The 18,101-nt window shown below is 28.0% G+C and overlaps 3 protein-coding genes across 3 annotated transcripts; 1 reads left to right on the top strand and 2 right to left on the bottom strand.

Moving 5' to 3' along the window:
• Positions 1–249: 249 nt before the first annotated feature.
• Positions 250–2,985, bottom strand: MKS88_001874 (uncharacterized protein; the record flags this gene model as incomplete). Its single annotated transcript, XM_067214839.1, has 6 exons — positions 250–351; positions 694–765; positions 941–1,066; positions 1,280–1,342; positions 1,526–1,691; positions 2,900–2,985. 6 exons carry the CDS (start codon positions 2,983–2,985, stop codon positions 250–252), a joined length of 615 nt encoding a protein of 204 aa, XP_067074177.1.
• Positions 2,986–6,591: 3,606 nt separating this feature from the next.
• Positions 6,592–7,526, top strand: MKS88_001875 (uncharacterized protein; the record flags this gene model as incomplete). Its single annotated transcript, XM_067214840.1, has 3 exons — positions 6,592–6,914; positions 7,198–7,269; positions 7,484–7,526. The coding sequence occupies 3 exons, from the start codon at positions 6,592–6,594 to the stop codon at positions 7,524–7,526; spliced, it is 438 nt and encodes a 145-aa protein (XP_067074178.1).
• A 567-nt stretch (positions 7,527–8,093) lies between these two features.
• MKS88_001876 (uncharacterized protein) lies at positions 8,094–17,533 on the bottom strand (the record flags this gene model as incomplete). Its single annotated transcript, XM_067214841.1, has 18 exons — positions 8,094–9,491; positions 9,696–10,320; positions 10,672–13,145; positions 13,481–13,681; positions 13,949–14,046; positions 14,293–14,459; positions 14,584–14,678; positions 14,868–14,968; positions 15,070–15,110; positions 15,342–15,454; positions 15,587–15,669; positions 15,866–15,994; positions 16,081–16,141; positions 16,243–16,353; positions 16,497–16,573; positions 16,796–17,003; positions 17,115–17,219; positions 17,435–17,533. 18 exons carry the CDS (start codon positions 17,531–17,533, stop codon positions 8,094–8,096), a joined length of 6,186 nt encoding a protein of 2,061 aa, XP_067074179.1.
• Positions 17,534–18,101: the final 568 nt, after the last annotated feature.

Here is an 18,101-nt window from a genome sequence, read left to right on the forward strand (position 1 = left end):
ATATATGTGTACAATATGTAATATGTGTATTATGTGGATACATTAAAAGAGTAGTACATTATTCGGTTAAACGTATTAACACAAGGATATTAATTAAATGTAGTCCTGGTGTTATCCTTTTTTACTCTTTTTTATTTTTTTTTTTGGGGGGGGTAGGAGGGAGTACAGGGAATAAACACATAAGGGATAGCATAGTACCAAATGGAAGATATTATTCATTGTGGTTACACAGGGAAACTAAGACATATTTTAATAATTTGTTTTTTTTCTTGTCTTTTTTTTCTGATATTTTAAATCATAAGGATCGTATGTTTCTGAGCACAGGGGGGTGGTGTATTCAAAGCTTAACGTCTGAAATGAGAGAAGAAAAAATAAAATAAATAAAATAATAAAATAAAATAATAAAATAATAAAATAAAATAATAAAATAATAAAATAAAATAAAATAATAATATAATAAAATAAAATAATAAAATAAAATAAAAAAATAAAATAAAAAAATAAAAAAATAAAAAAATAAAATAATAAAATAATAAAATAAAAGATAAAAGATAAATGAAGCGGTAAAGTCGGAGAACATATAAATGAGGGAATGGCGAGAAAAATATGTAACTACTTCAAACATTGTCATCCTTTTGATACACTTAAAATTATGTATATATATATTAAAATAACAAAAAAAAATTCTCATACGGCTTTCTCCTTATTCGACTGAAAGGTGTAAATGATGAGCAACGATGGGATGCATTCCGAAATAAAGTATATCTAAGTTATAAGGGGTGGGGGGAAAAAAGGAAATATGAACATATGAAGAGACAAACTGGAAAAACATGTACATACATACATACGTAATTGCAAGCACACATACGCATATATATATATATATATATATCTAGATAGATATAGAAACAGTATACACAAATTATGTTGTTATGTTTACTATTGTGTCGTATGTAGGTACGTCGAAGTACGAGTTGAGAAGATTAACATTCTTAATGAAGCACGAAAAAGAATATAATCCTTTTAAAGACAAAATGATGAACAGAACAATTGCCAGAGACAATACCTGAAGGGATCAAAAACGAAAGTTTTTTTTTTTTTTTTAGCTTTGTCGATTTGTGATTTTGGTGTTTTATTGCTCCTTTGTTATTTTCTAATTTTTCTTTTTTTTTCTTTTTTTTTTCTTTTATTTCTTTTATTTCTTTTTTTGTTTTTTTTTTATCTCCTTTCGTTCTCATGTTTCATTATTCCTTCAGCTACTGCTCCATTGATTGCTTACCCTTCTTATGATACTATTTTTTTTCGAAATCCCTTTGTCCTTCTCTTTCAACTTTTCAGTAACCTTAAAGCACAAAAAGATGGTCAATGAATGTCCATTTAAACAAAATGGAATAGATATGTAAACGTATGTGTACACCTGAATATATAAACGCATGTACATGTGGGAAAGCACACATAAAAATGTACATCTACATCTGCACCCATACATCCGCACACGCATATCCACATATATATATATAAGAACCTTAATTCCGTAATAGAGAAAAGCAATTCCAATTATGTAGTCTAATACTGATTCTAAAATATAGTTATAATAAATATAATTATAAAAAGCCTTCATAAAATAAGATAAAGCAGCTACCACTACGTTTACTGCATATACCGAGATATTCATACAAAAGTACAACGACCTGCCAATTAAAGAACGGAAAAGATTAACGTACATGTTTACGTGCTCATGCATACATGCATATACATACACATATATATATGCATATGTATGTATATATTTTATCCGAAAGTTTACTGTAAATGAGGTGCAGAAACCAATATAGAGGCATAGTACACCTGCGACCAGAACAGTATAATAATTGTAAAGGAGGACAAGAAAAAGTAGGTAGGAATAGTTTTGAGCAAAATTAAATAAAAGTAAAAATTTGGAAACAACATCAATGTGTTGTAATCAATTGAAATATAGCGTATATCTAGGTATATCAAAATGATTAAAGAGAGGATTCTGCCTACGAGGAAAAATTAAGTATTCGTGTGTGTTCATTCGTGCGTGTTCATTCGTGCTTGTACGTATCCGTATGTACTCGTACGTTTCTCTGTTTTTCCACCTGTACATGTACATGTGTATACATGTAGAGACACAAGTAAGGTAATAAACATTATAAAAATAACATGAATACATGGACACACAGTCACATCTTTGCGAAAAGATAAGAAACACTAGGATAAGATCTCTTTCTAATCATGTGTACTGTTTTACTCTCATTGTGTGTACTTCATTTGTCGGTTAACTTCTTAGCTTCTTAGTTTTTTAACTACTTAGCTTCTTAGTTTCTTAACTACTTAGCTGCTTAGTTTCTTAACTGCTTAGCTGCTTAGTTTCTTAACTTCTTAGCTTACTAGTTTCTTAACTTCTTAGCTTATTAGTTTCTTAACTTCTTAGCTTGCTTGTTTGCTTCTTTTTTTTTTTTTTTTTTTTTACTTACTTATGAGACAGAAAAATAAAAAGATAAACAAAAAATTCCTAGTCTTCTCCCCCGTCAATATGGCGGAGGCTATTGGCAAAATTTTTCTGTTTCTAATTAAGAGTTTATATAAGAGAAAACTTAAATAAAAATAAAAAAAAGTTAATAAGATTAGTAGATAAATGCCTAAAAAGAGAAAGAGGTATGTACTGGTGATGAATACATGAACGTTCTTACAAATGGACACACAAATACGTACGCGAATATATTCATATATGCATACATACATACGTATGTATATATATATATATATATATATATGTATGTATAGACCCCCTTTTATATACTCCATATACACAGTATGTAGTTTACAAAAAAGGACATATGTTCATAGGTGAGCATAGTACTCAGCAGTATACTACTTATCAGCATAAACATTAATAGTTTTATTTGCCATAGCACGATCGCTTCGTCTTGATATTTTAAAATAATTTCTTCTTAACTCCATTACCCGTAGTCATTAGGATAACAAAGAAAATAAATAGGTATAATAAGAAGGTGGAATCAGATAGTAAAATAAGAATGTAATATAAGAAATGAAATAACAAACTGACAAAATAACAAAACAACAAAATAACAAAGCAACAAAATAACAAAGCAACAAAATAACAAAACAACAAAATAACAAAGCAACAAAATAACAAAGCAACAAAATAACAAAGCAAATAACAAAGAAAATCGTATGAAGGAATAAAAAGGGAAAATGCTATATTTTCCTTCAAGTCATTTAAACTCTGCAGTTATATTTTTTCAATTTTCACCTTCCCCTATTTTAAATATATTCTCACATATACAAAATGAAAAAGGGCATGGAAAATATGCGAAAATATGCGAAAATTGCGAAAATTGCGAAAAATGCGAAAAATGCGAAAAATGCGAAAAATGCGAAAAATGCGAAAAATGCGAAAAACGATATAAAAATATAACAAAGGTAAAAAGATAAAAAGATAAAAAAGATGTGAAACTTAAAAATGATAAAAAAGATGAGAAACTTAAAAATGATAAAAAAGATGAGAAACTTAAAAATGATAAAAATGATGAGAAACTTAAAAATGATAAAAATGATGAGAAACTTAAAAATGATATGAAAATAAAAAACGTAATAAGCGTAAAAAGTGTAAAACATGTAAAACGTGTAAAACGAGTAAAACGTGTAAAACGTGTAAAATAATATAAAGCAAAGGGAAGGGGAGGGATCCACAAATAAATGATTAAATTTGTCCTTTTCGAAAGCCTCCCACAAATTGTAAGTAGTATACGTATTTTAAAAAAAAATAAACCTATTTTCTATTACTTAATGATTCTTTTCTTTTTTTATGTATTTAGTCAACGGAAGTGTTAGCAGCAAAAACAGGAAAAAATAAAATAAAATGAAGACGTAAACAGAAATAAGTAATAACTAATAAGTAATTAGTAATAAGTAATACGTAAAGGGTAAAAAAATGTGCTATTTTGCTTTTTCATTTTATGAGAAATGAGAAATAACACTTAAAAATTTTCAGAAAACTTAATAAATTTCTTATTTGCACATACGTGTAATTATGTACTTATTTACTTATGTACTTATTTACTTATGTACTTATGTACCTATTTACTTATTTACTTATGTACTTATTTACTTATGTACTTATTTACTTATGTACTTATTTACTTATGTACGCATTTATGTACACATACACATACGCATGAACGTATGTTTATAATTTTTTTTTTTTTTTTAATGTTACTTGAAAATATTTCTGCACACATGAAAAAAGGGTAAAAGAAAAAACTTTATATATTTTTAGGTTAAAAAGAAATATAAGAATTTTTACTTAACTAAGGCAAAGAATTTCAAAAAGGACATTCTTTATTTTCATCCTTTTAATATTATATATTTGCTGCCTTTTATTCTGTTCTATTTTTACTACTTTATTTCGTATATATTTTTACCGTTGTAAATTTCGTCAGTTATATGAGGATAGAGAAAGAGAAGAAAAGTTTGGCGCCTACATGATATGTAGTTGAGTTATTTGTCTTAATTATCTCTTTTTTTGTAATTCTTTTTTTGTAATTCTTTTTTTGTAATTCTTTTTTTGTAATTCTTTTTTTGTAATTCTTTTTTCGTCATTCTTTTTTCGTCATTCCTTTTGTACTATTCCTTTTGGGTTATTCTTTTTTTTTTTTTTTTCTTTTTTATTCTTTGTTCCTTTTTTATCCCGAGTCTATTTTTATGTTTTCTTTTTATATGCTAAAATATGTCAACTGATATTTTGCAACTACTACTACAGCAGCAGCTTTATTTCGTTATAATTTCCCCCAAAGCGATAGCATTTTTGCGCCAGAAAAAAAGAACAAGCAAGCATAAACATAAACAAACATATACATAATCGTGTACATACCCCTTAAAAGATTAATTCTTTATGTTTTTCAGAGTTATAATATTTTGTTCTATCTTATCGTTTCATTTAATTTTTTTTTTTTTTTTTCGCTATTTGTATGCCATTTGCTATATAAGGCATTGATGTTTCGTTTTAAATTTCAAGCAACGATAGTGGCGATAGCAATGAGTACGATAATAATTTTTTTTTTTTAGCCTGGTTATAAATTTTAATAGTCTTTTGCCGATATATAATATTGTAACAGATGTTTAAGTGTTTTATTGTACTGGAGCTTGTTTATTCTTTAGTATTATATTTTCTTTTTATTTATTTTTTTTATCTTTTTTCATATTGTCTCTTTTCATTTTTATTTTTTTTTTTATCTTTTTTCATATTGTCTCTTTTCATTTTTATTTTTTTTCATTTTATTATTATTTTTTTTTTCTTAACTGTTAAAATGTACAAAACTTAAAACCATGTGCAGTTGAGTAATATACTGGTATATATACGTAAGTTATGTATATATTATATATACGAACATATGCATATCTATACACAAGAGTATATCTATTTTTTTTAAAAAGGCGTTCCATTTTTGTTTAACCTTTTTAATCTTTTTAAACATATTGACCATTTGACCTTTTGACCTTTTGACCATTTCACCATTTCACCATTTCACCATTTCACCATTTCACCATTTCACCATTTCACCATTTCACCATTTCACCATTTCACCATTTCACCATTTCACCATTTCACTATTTCACCATTGCACAATATTTTACTCAGCCCATTTTTCCCACTTAGCATTTTCCATTTTTGTACTATTTTTAATTTCTGTGTATATCCATTTATATGTTATCAAACCTATTTTTCTCTACAAATTTTTGATATTTCGTATTTTTGCAATTCATGCGTTTCAAATTAAAAATAGTTTATATGATTATATATTAATTTCGTAAATATTACTATATTTTACTTTCGTACATTTTACTATATTTTACTTTCGTACATTTTACTATATTTTATTTTCGTTTAATTTTTGTTTTTTATTTTATTTTTTTTTTATGTAAGTGCATTTTGCTTTTTCGTCCTTTTGCTGTTCGACAGTGAACTATACAGTTTACTCGGGGTTAGAGAAATTCGCGCACATAACTCAAGTACATTCTTGTATGCATATTCATATACATATGCACATACATATCCATATTCATATACATATGCACATACATATCCATATTCATATACATATACATATGCTTATGTATAAACATATTTGCGTTTAGGTATATCTTCATACGCTTGTGTGTATATATGTTTGAATGTTTGCATTTTTACACATTTGCATTTATGCATGTTTCCATTTTTGCACATTTGCATGTTTGTTGGATTATGTGTATATTCGTGCAATCAATTTGTTCAGTCCAAGTTTTTCCCTTTTTTTATTTTGTTCTTCCATAAAAAAAAAAAAATTAAAAATTAATCAAATAAATACAGAACAAAGCAAAATATAGCAGTTACACGAACACATGAATTCGTAAAAGGTGTATACGTATACATATATACACATTTATGCACATATACGCGTTTACACTTATAACACGCATACGTATGAATTACGCGAATCGCACAAGAACATTTGAGGGAAAAGCAGTTAATTTACTCAATTTCTACAGATATGCACAGTTAATAAAATGAAAAGGAATAAAGCAAAAGAGAAAATAAAAGAGCACGCAGACGGGCAAACAGATGAGCAAACAACAGAGAACCAACATTATATGAATTTTAACGAAAATACGAAAAAATGGTTATATAACAAAATTGAAAAAAATAAAATTCTGTTTATTAAGGAAAAATATCAAACATTTCTCAAGTCATATGAGGATAGAAAAAATGATGTTACTAAAAAATATAATATAAATAAATATTTAGCTATTTTTAATAATTTAATTTTATTATTTTTTATTACTTTTGATATATTTCATAATCTACTAAAACTTACTTTCAAGAATGTCAAGTATTCTTTTAGTAACCCCCTTTATTGTATACATAGCTTTAAAGCATTTATAAAAAATATCTCTACATATATTATAAAACTAATTAACACTAATAAACAACTTCTACTCAATTTTATATTTTTTGTTTTACGGGAAAAGAAAAAAATTGCAAAAGAAATAAATAACTTTATATATTTTGTTTTCAATTTTTTAAATTTGCGTTTCTTCAAATCGTTGGAGGTTCTATATCAGTACATGTACCCGAGGTACTACGACATTTTCAAAACGGGAAAACTTTCTAAGGTGTTCACCTGAATTACAAAAATGGTCGAACGTAATGGCGGAAAGGGAAGTACACCACAGCAAGAGCGAGTTGTAAGGAAGCAAAGAAAGACGAAAGAGGAGCAAAAATGAAACAAACAAATTTTCTTTTCACTACAATTGTAAAATAGAATACATCCAAGTTGTCATAGGTAGGTAAAACGTATACATATCCGTGTACATATATATATATATATATATATATATGTGTGTGTGTGTGTGTTTGTATTTTCCATTTTGTCCTTTTTTTTTTTTCATTTATTTTCAGACATTTTGAGTATTGTGTCGATTTGCTTTTTTTTGCACAATGACAATTTTATGAAGAAAAAAAAAAAAATTATACATATCTGATGTTGAAAATTGTTGTTACAATACTTAGAATTTTAAAATGAACTAATTTGAGACTCTGTGTATCTGGTTCTTAGCTACGTAAATGATGAAGCTAAAAACAAAATAATAAATGAACCAAAATAAAGCAAAAAAAAAAAAAAAAAAAAGTGCAGCAAAATAAAACCATGTTTCATGTATTAAATACATATACATATACATATACACATACATACACGTGCTAGATCATATATAGCACGTTCGAGGGTGGAAATGAACTTAAGTTAATATGTCAACACGCACTACTTGTGAATTGTACTCTTAAATTGAAAACAAGAAGAGGAGGATGGTCTTACCTTGGTCAATTGTATACAAGTTTGCTATGATAATAATGCTCTGAGTTTTGTATACATATACGCTTGCACCTTTACCGGTAGACCCATATATGTGAAAATGCGCACGAGGTAGGCGGTAAGTGGTAAACAGTAGACAGTAGGACCACGCTTCAATCCTTCTTTTTCCACCCTTGACACCATTTACTTATGACCTCATTACTGCCTCTTCTTTTCGGAGTAAAATGCTTCAAACGTTTTATAATTCAGAAAGTAGTAAAGTAGGCTCATAAAAATGTGTATTTCATTATTATTTAGAATAAATTTATGCTTGTCCCTAACCCTTTTATTATTATTTTCTATAAAATGTTTATTTGCATTTTTATTATATTTCTCCTTTTTATTAATGCTTTTCTTATATGTATCATTACTCATTGTGTTGTTAAAACATACACTGAATTTAGTAGAACCCGTTTCATCAGACTTCAGTTCAGATGCAGTAACAGAATCCGTACTAGTGCCACTGCTCTCATAAATAGTAGAATTACCCACATGTAGTTTACAAACTAATCCATTGATATATTTGGTCTTATATAATTTTCCCCTTAGTAATTTCATCATCGCTATATACATATGATTTTTCTTCTCTATTCTGGAATAATTCAATTTGCTATCACTCATATAATTTTCCTCTTTATATAACATTTCTACCTTGCTTTCTACTACTTCAATTAATTTTTTTAAAAAGTATGCAGTAACACTTTTGCTATCAGAGTACATATCGTCATCACTGCCGCTTCCAAACATACCATCTCTACCTACAATTCCCCCTATACCATCACTCACTGCGCAGTTCACAGCGTTGTCAATAGAGTACTCAACAAGTCTGTTCGTCCTACTACTCCCATCATAACTACAATCATTAGGATAGAACACCTTTATGTTCATAGTATTTGGTTCATAGAATTGGTTTTCCCTGAATTCCTTTTCCCTCAATGCACTTTTTATCATAACATACTTATTATTTTTCAACAAATGATTAAAATTGGAAATTTGGATGAATAAATCTTTTTTACTTAAAACGTGTTTGTATTCTTTTATGTAAAAAATTATTTGCTCAGAGGAGTAAAAATTTTCATCATTCAAATATTTTGAATTTTTGACAAAGGCATTCTGTCTTTTTTCTTTTATTTCCTTATCTTTCTTTTTTTTTCTTTTTTTTTTTTCTTTTGTCTCTCTTCTTTCTTTGTTCTTTCTCTTGCTATTATGTCCAACATAATTGAGAAGCCGTAATATTTTCATTATTTTCCTCATATACCTTGGTGGAGTAAAAATATTAAACCATATATAAAATAAATAGCTTTTTATTTTGCTTATATTTAAAAAGCCTTTTCCGTTAATGCACTTTATTTTTCCTATATGATCAGGTAAATACCAGAAGACGCTATTTACAATATTCTTGTCTTCATATATGTAATTATAATTCAGTAAGTAATAACATATTTCTTCAAATAGGTATATACACTTCTTATTCTCTAAGTACATATAAATCAAACCCACGATGTAGCTGCTATAGAGCGTGTCGATGTGGTTTTTTCCAAGGATCAGCTGGTTTATCTGCAAGAGGAATAAGCAGGGTATGCATCTGTCTATGTATGTACTTATGCATCTACGTATGTATGTACTTATGCATCTACGTATGTATGTACTTATGCATCTACGTATGTATGTACTTATGCATCTACGTATGTATGTACATATATATATATATATATGTACTCGCGTATGAATTCTCATGAGTGAGCATTCGAAAGCACTAACCTCCTCCGACTGCTTTGCATTCAGTAGAGCGTAGTGCATCATCCTCCTTTTGTTCAATCTGAATGATTCTGAAAAATATGTTTTCAAAGTCATGAGAGATATGTCTAAATGCACACTAGCTGTATAACAGCTTTGTACGCGGAAGGACTGAAATAACTTCTTCACATTTTCTAATATCTTTATACAATAAAGAGAACAATTCAAAACAAAATTATGATTCTTATATTTTTTAATAATTCTATTAGTATTGTAGTAATAAAATAACGAATTTGCAAAATAGTGTAAGGTACAAGCTAAGCGAATATTATAAATGGAATTACATTTATTAATAATTTTTATATTAGTACATAACAATACATCCTCATGAGGATAAGATATATCATTAACAAAATAATTCGACATATTTCTAACCCTATCTTGTAATACATAATCATCATTCTTTTGATTAAAATGAAAATCACTTTTCTTAACATTACAGTAAATGATATCCTCAAAACTGTTGTTTATCTTTATATTTTGCATGACTTGTTCAGAATAATTCTTTAATCTCATGTTCATTTGCAGAGAAAGGGCAGTTCTTAGGAGCAGCAAAAACTGGTCATAATTTTTCGACATCTTGTTACACCTAACATTCGTGGGTAAAAAGCATAAGCACATACGTATGTATATGTATGTGCATACCCTTATATATACCCGAATATATGTACACACATTTGTACACCCATATAAATGTATATATATACACGCATCTGTACAATATATACCAACCTAGACGCAACACGAAGATCAAGCGATGTACAAACGTAGTGCACTAAACATAATGTATGTGACAGAGCAACGAATCAACTAAACACCACAAAAAAATGAGAAACTTATAAATGATTAATAGAGAAAAGCAGCACCCGAGAAAATTAGAAAAGTGAACTGTCATGTGAAGTTATGTGAAATATTTCTTCTTTTTTGTACTGAAACTTACCACGAGAGACACAGGTAAAAATCCAAATAAATGGGGTGGAAAAAGACGAAATAATTATTCAGAATACTTGAGCAAACCTCATACGTTTTTTTGTACACATCCATATTTCCGTAATAAAAAAAAAAATCCTTGCCGTGGTCAGGATGCATGCAATAGTCACGATAATTTCCAAACTTCGAAAGGTAGGAAAAATCGCTCGAATGTGAATTTGGATTTTCTTCATCTTCTTGTTCTTCAGATTGCCTCGTCGACATTTCTTCCAACAATTCTTCAGAGAATTCATCCCAGGACCCCTCGGAATCACTCCAATAAGTTTCACTCCTAAGATTCATTTCGTCCTTAAAAATTAACTTCTTACTTTTGTGAACCCCCTTTTTCTGGGATGATCCTTTCTTACTGCCGCTTTTATAGTTTTCCCAACCGTGAGCTTCTCCACAATTAGAATTCCCCCCTGCACTGTTCAGGCATTTTTTATTTAATTTACTTTTCACAAACTTCTTAAAGTTATATCTTCTGATCATATACATAATCAACCACATAATACGGACATGCACAGAGATAACACTATTCTCAGATATATAACTAAAAATATAAGTAGACGTTTTTAGTGCATATTCAAATAGGGTAAGTTTAACAGAAACTGCTACTATATTCAACAAAGCGTAAAGAGTAAAATAATCCGAATTATTATATAGGGTAATACTATCCTTTGATCCTAACAAAGAGTTTATCTTAATCGTGTATGTATTACCCCTTTTTTCCATTTCATTCCGAAATGGATACTCACCAATATTTATGTCATTCCTTTTTATCTCTAAATTTTCATTTACACCAAGAGGTACCTTTGCATATTTATTATTCAAATCTTGTGTTGCATCCCTGTTATTATTTACATTACGAATACTACTGTATAGTACAACCTTGTTCTTCCCCTTGTCATATTTACCTTGCCAGTCAGCTCTTCTAATGTTCCCTCCGTTCACCGTTAAATGCTTAGCATATATTTCATTACTGGTGCTAAGACTGTGGTGATACATTATGGTAAAAAAAATTAAATTTGACAACATGAGTTTATTCTCATTGCTTATATCTAGATATATGTTCCCTGGGTCTTGTACGTACTTATATGTAGGAATGTACATGTAACTGATATTTAATGATCTTTTTATCTTAAGTGCGTACAATTTTAAATCATACAAGTCAAATTTCTTTGTTTTTATATTTTTAATTTTTTCATTATATTCAAATAAGGATGGGAAAAAGAAAATACCTAGACACTTCTGTATATTTTTGTATGTATAAATATAATGTACCTCTTCTATAGAATCTATATTTTTAGAATAAGAAAATTTAGAACAATTTTTTCTTACAATTGATGTAATATATTCCTTATAGTAGTTGTGTGTTAATATTAAGTTAAACATATTTACTACAAACATATCAATAATCGTTATATTTCCTTTATATATTTTTTTAATTACTCTAGAATGGTGTAAATCATGTTTCCTACTTTTTATTTTCTTCATACTGTACATTTCAGCTTTGCTGTATTTTTTAAAACTGTTGAAGGTTAAAAGTTCTGATAACAGGGGAATATTATTACTGTCTAAATTATTTGCTAATATAAGCTTCTTATTAATTATCTTCAATAGGTTTATAAAACATTTCAAAGCTCTTTTTTTCGAGCATGTATTCTTTCTACTCTTCTTGCTATTCAGCACGTCGTCCTTGACTATGCTGTCTTTGTCCATGTACCCCTCCTCCATTTCAACAGAGCAGTTTGAATAGCCACTATTCGACGCGTACTTTTCTGAACTGTTCATGTATTTAGTTCTTTCAGTAAAACAGGATAGTGTGGAATTCAGCTCCTCGGATTGGTCTTCAAACCCTGTCGACGCGTTTTCCAGTACACCATAGGATTGATCCACCCCTTCTGACCACTTCACCCCCTTTCCACTCTTATTAACAAGAACTTCATCATTCTGTCTTATTTCCTCTCTCATGTAATTAAAAGAATTTCCATTATCGTCTACATTAATATTTTTACTATGTCCATACTTCTTACCCCAATTGAGTGCTCCCTCATTCACTCTTTTTTTGTAAAATATACATATTTCACGTATACAATAAAGTGTGTAATTTTTAATACAGCGAATTAGTATCTCACTATAAATTATATTATATAACCATCTAAACGTTACAAACTTCAACATTCGGCCTAAATATTTCATTTTAATTCCCCTACTATGTAAGTACATTTTCAACGAAACGCTATCGTATGGAACCATAAACGATATCTTTTCCATATCACTGACAACTGTATGCAGGTGTATGTCTAGGTGTTTGAACAGCTCCTTTTCTTCATCATTCTGACAATTTCCGTCCTTTTCAAAATAAAAATTAATGTTATTCCTAACGTTTATATAATTTGAATAAAACGACTTGACAGAGTAATGCTCACTACCCCTCTTTTTCTGCAAATCGTAAAAATAAAAATTTTTTTTATATGAAAAAATTCACTCGAAGGATAAAAGGTGAGGTAGGGAAGGAAATAATAATACATAATACATAATATGTAATTTATAATTTATAATATATAATATGTAATTTATAATTTATAATTTATAATTTATAATTTATAATATAACAGGTGAAACAGATAAAGATGCTCAGATAACAGTTTTGAAACTGTGGGGAGAGGAAGAATGATATAATAAAATAAAATTAGAAAAAATAAAACAAAGAAAAAGAAATATCTACTACTTCCATCCATCCTTTTCGTTAAAAATTCAAAGTGCAAGTTTTATACCTGCATGTCCTCATCATCAGATACCCATTTAGATTCATCAAAAAAGTGGGAGTGGTCTTTACTCGATATAGTCAGCATTGAATTAATATTGTAGAATACATAATTATGTTCTAAATAAGATTTTGCCAAAAATACGTTTTTGCTCTTCTCTTGTGTAAACAATTTGTATGTGGGAATAGACCTTTCTAGTAACATCATCTCCTATGAGTCAAACGTTGTGCAATTTGAAAAATTATCAAAAAAAAATGAAGATTTCCATGGTTTCTTTTCAAATACAATCCAATAATCTTTTTCAGAATAACATAAATTTTTTTTTTTTAACATACATAAATGTTTTTGTGCATAACGTGAATACTTGCATAATGGCACAAATATTTGCAAGAACACCCGCAAATAAACATACTCACGTACTGTAAGCACATATACACATGTAAATCTACTTGCATATGTGTATGTGCTAATCCTTACATGCTTAAGATTTCCATTCGTTTTATCCAATGTTAGTATATTCAGCGGCTGAGTGGGGTATGGTATGATATACATTTTAAACCCTTTATACGACACAACTACATTGGAAAAAATGTGGTATAAAGGGATAAACGACTATATGTAATTTTTGCATTTTTTCATTTCTCGTTTTATTGTTTATTAGACATATGCAATAAATACATGAGTCACAAAAGGGGACGACTGCCAAACGATTATCATATAAAACAGAATCAATACAGTAAATCTTCATTTTCAACTATACATTTGTACATACGATGTTTCCTTTTTTTTTTTTTTTTTTTTTTTTTTTTTTAATTCATTACGAGTGCTTAAATTAAAGGATAGTAAAGACAGTGATATTTTTCGATCATCTGAATTTCGGCTTAATTTTTTCATTAGTTCTTTTTTCATTTCTTTTAAATTTTGAAGCTTAATTTCCGCTATTCCCTTGTTTATCCACTGTTGCGCTTTTAGCTCATTGTTGTATTTTCTGAACGGAAAAAATAAAATAAAAAAAATTACAAATATAGGAAATATAGCAGATCAGACAAGTACAACAAATATAACTAATGCGCATTTAAATACATGTTTTAAAGCACCATATAGTATATTACTTGTAAGCACCGTCAGCTCCTGTTTTTTCATCTCCAAAAATTAAAATACCCATTAGTCCTCCTTTCACTATATCGGTGTCGTTTGTTATATATATCTATTAATTTAGGGGAGAGGGAAAAAAAAAAAAAAAATGACAAATAAAGACAATAGGACATTTAAAAAAACGTTGCACATATTTGTAAAAGAAAATGAGAAGAGCAAAAAGATGAAGAAAGGAGAACGTCAATATATACTTACATGTATGTACGCGTGTTATATATATATGTACATTCTTTTGCTGCACCTCATCATTCTTAAAAAGTTTGAAGATGTCTAGTGGACTCTTTCCTACTATCTTTTCATATTTAAAAGTGCTATTAAACAACACTTTGTATTCCGATTTTCCTTTGAAATGTTGAAGAGTAAAAACAAGTATACAAATAATTTAACGAATGGTTTATAAAAGGTAAAAATTTTATTGGTTTATTATTTTTTTTTTACCTTACCCGAAAATAAATCATCAACATATCTTGGAGATGTGTACTTCCTGTAGGTAGCGATTCAATCAAAAAAGGAAAAAAAGGAGGTTAACACTTTTTATCTTAAGGACTGATTATTTTTGCTTATGTGTAGGTTATGCTGGGAGCATACATGCATGTACGTACATAAGTATCTGTGTATGCAATTGTGTGTGTAACTGTGCATGCAATTGTGTGTGTAACTGTGCATGCAAATGTGTGTGTAACTGTGCATGAATGTACGCGTATTTTCATTTTACGTGTATTCCTGAATTATGACACTCTTGGCAAAATTTGCAGCAATTTTAACAAATGTGCTCTCCAAGTAAAAAAACATAGAACATGCTCTTATTTCCTCATACATGTTATTAACCTATGAATAATAATTTATTTCTTTCTTTTAATAAACATATATTTTTTTTTCAGAAAAGTTGAAACAACAACAATCCGAGTACTTTTGTAGAGCCGCATGAACACATATATATTTATATATTTGTGGGTGTACCTTTTCCATATTGTAAAGTTGAAAATGCTTACACAGGTACATGTCGTAAGCATCATTAACAACTCTTAACCAACTAGGGGCTCCTGGGAATACCATAAAAGTTAACAGTTAAGCGAATTATTTATGTCGGTAAGAATGTATGTATGTAGGTATGTATTTATATACTTATGTACGTATGTACATATGCATGCACATATATATATATATATATATATATATATATATATAATAATTTTTTTTTTTTTTTTTTTTTTTGCTGGTGGAGGACTTATGTCCTACTTTTCTTATATTTCGGAAGTAATTCCAAATGAAGAAAATCCATCAAATCTGACGTAGATATTAGAGGGATTGGGGCCTTATCATACGCATTTTTAGAAGAGGAATATAACAAATTAAGGAAGTTTCTGTCTGTACATTAGAAAGGATAAAATGTCATAAGTACGTATATTAAAGTTTACATTTTATAATTTTTTTTTCTTTTTCTTCCTTTTTACTTAATGATGCAGCTTCATTTAGATCATTTACTCCATTTACACTACTTTTCCGAGTTAATATCTAAAAATAAGTATGAAAGGAATAATAAAATTGAACACATAGCTGAATATGCATTTAAAAAAAAAAAATTTCATCTTATAATTTTCTTTTTAAAATATTACAAAAGATTCAACATGAGTATCAACATCCTTATCGGCTTTGTACATCACTGCCTCTTTCTTTAATTTGCTAAGAGATATTTCAGTTGCTAAAAAGTAGTAGTCTTCTTGGTTCTACGAAATATGTGTAAATTTGTTTTAGTTGTGCATATTTTCAATTCAGCATGGCAAGTATGTGTAAGTATGTATATATACGTATGGATGGATGCACATATATACATATATGTAGATATGCATAGGTAGACGCAATTTTGCACCATTCTGGCTCCATTATTTCCAAAATAAGAAAATGGTTGTTTACACTTAATTATATCTAATGCTAATTCAAGATAACCTAACGGATTAAATTAATAAAAATAAGTTAAGCGTAAGAGAAGTTTGCTGAATAGGTGAATATATAAATACATTAATATATGAATATATGATCTAGTTTGACGTTCATTATGCACTATTTTATAGAATAAACACTATGTTTTACTCAATATACACTAATTTACACAATAAGCACTATATATTATTCAGCATGTACTACTTTACATTGCCTTCAATTTTTAACCTTGTACACTTTTGCTTTCGCACTCATATAATTTGTACGTTTTACAGGAGCTATAATATTTTAAAAAGCTATAATTCTGATTTAAATATAATTTTAAACCTACATCTTTTTTTTTTTCTATGTTACAAATAATATTAATAAATTGGGGACACTCTCCCCTTATACATACAATTGGTAGATAGAAAGATTTATTTATACTTGCTCTAAACTGCACAAAATTAACATGCACAAAAAATATTCATATAATTAGAATTGAAAAATATTAGGTAGGAAAGCTATATATATATATATATATATATATATTATATACACGTATTACCATAAAGTTGTAATCATTCTTCAGCACTTCTATTATGTGAATTCTTTCTGGCGTATTAGACACTCTTTCCTCATCTTCACTATCATAAAATATTATTACTTTGAGCTAACAAGACAGAAGGAATTAAGTAAATACGAAGTAAATAAATAAGCAGTTAAGCAAATAAGAAGATAAGTAATTAAGCCATTAATTGAACAATTAAGTAAATAAGTTGTTAAGTAAATAATCAGTTAAGTAAATTAGTGTACAGATATTTAATACTAATTGTTCTTTTAAAAAGAATATTTTTATTATTCTTCTAATATTTCTTCTCTTAATACCCTTAATATGTTACTAAAGTCGTCACATGAAAGATGCAAAGACTTCAATTTTATTTTCAGCGCAAAATGACTTTTTAACTTAGGACTATAGACAGACATTTTGAGCTCTTTGATAGACAGAAATACATCATTCGTCTACGAAATGATAAGATATATCACTGTGAGATAAGGTGTATTATTAGGTTGTATCACTCAATTTTTATTTAATTTTATTTTGTTGCATTTTGTTTTATTTTGTTTCATTCCATTTTATTCTTTTTATTTCTCTATTATACATGATAATTGTTTATGTTATTATTCCTTTTAACCGTTATATTGTTCTATTTTAATATTTTTCAAAATATATATTAACCAACAAAATGTCTATATTTGCTATGTTATCTTTGCAATACTCTCTTTTTTGTAGCACAAATGGAGTCTACGATCTCAACTATACCGTTGCATTTTAAAAACATCAAAATTTTGCACTTTAATGCACCTTTAATATTCAAAATAGAAAAAAAATATCCACTTATATATTCCAGATAAATATGCACATTTTTGTGTGCAAAATACAACATACAAAATACATAATTTTTTTCAGTACTGTTTAATGCTAATATAGCTGGATAACAGGTAAAAAAAAAAAAAAAAAAAAAAAAGGTGAGTAATAAATTGTTAGTATTAC

The sequence above is a fragment of the Plasmodium brasilianum genome, chromosome 7 (genome assembly GCF_023973825.1).
Source record: "Plasmodium brasilianum strain Bolivian I chromosome 7, whole genome shotgun sequence".
Taxonomy (NCBI): domain Eukaryota; phylum Apicomplexa; class Aconoidasida; order Haemosporida; family Plasmodiidae; genus Plasmodium; species Plasmodium brasilianum.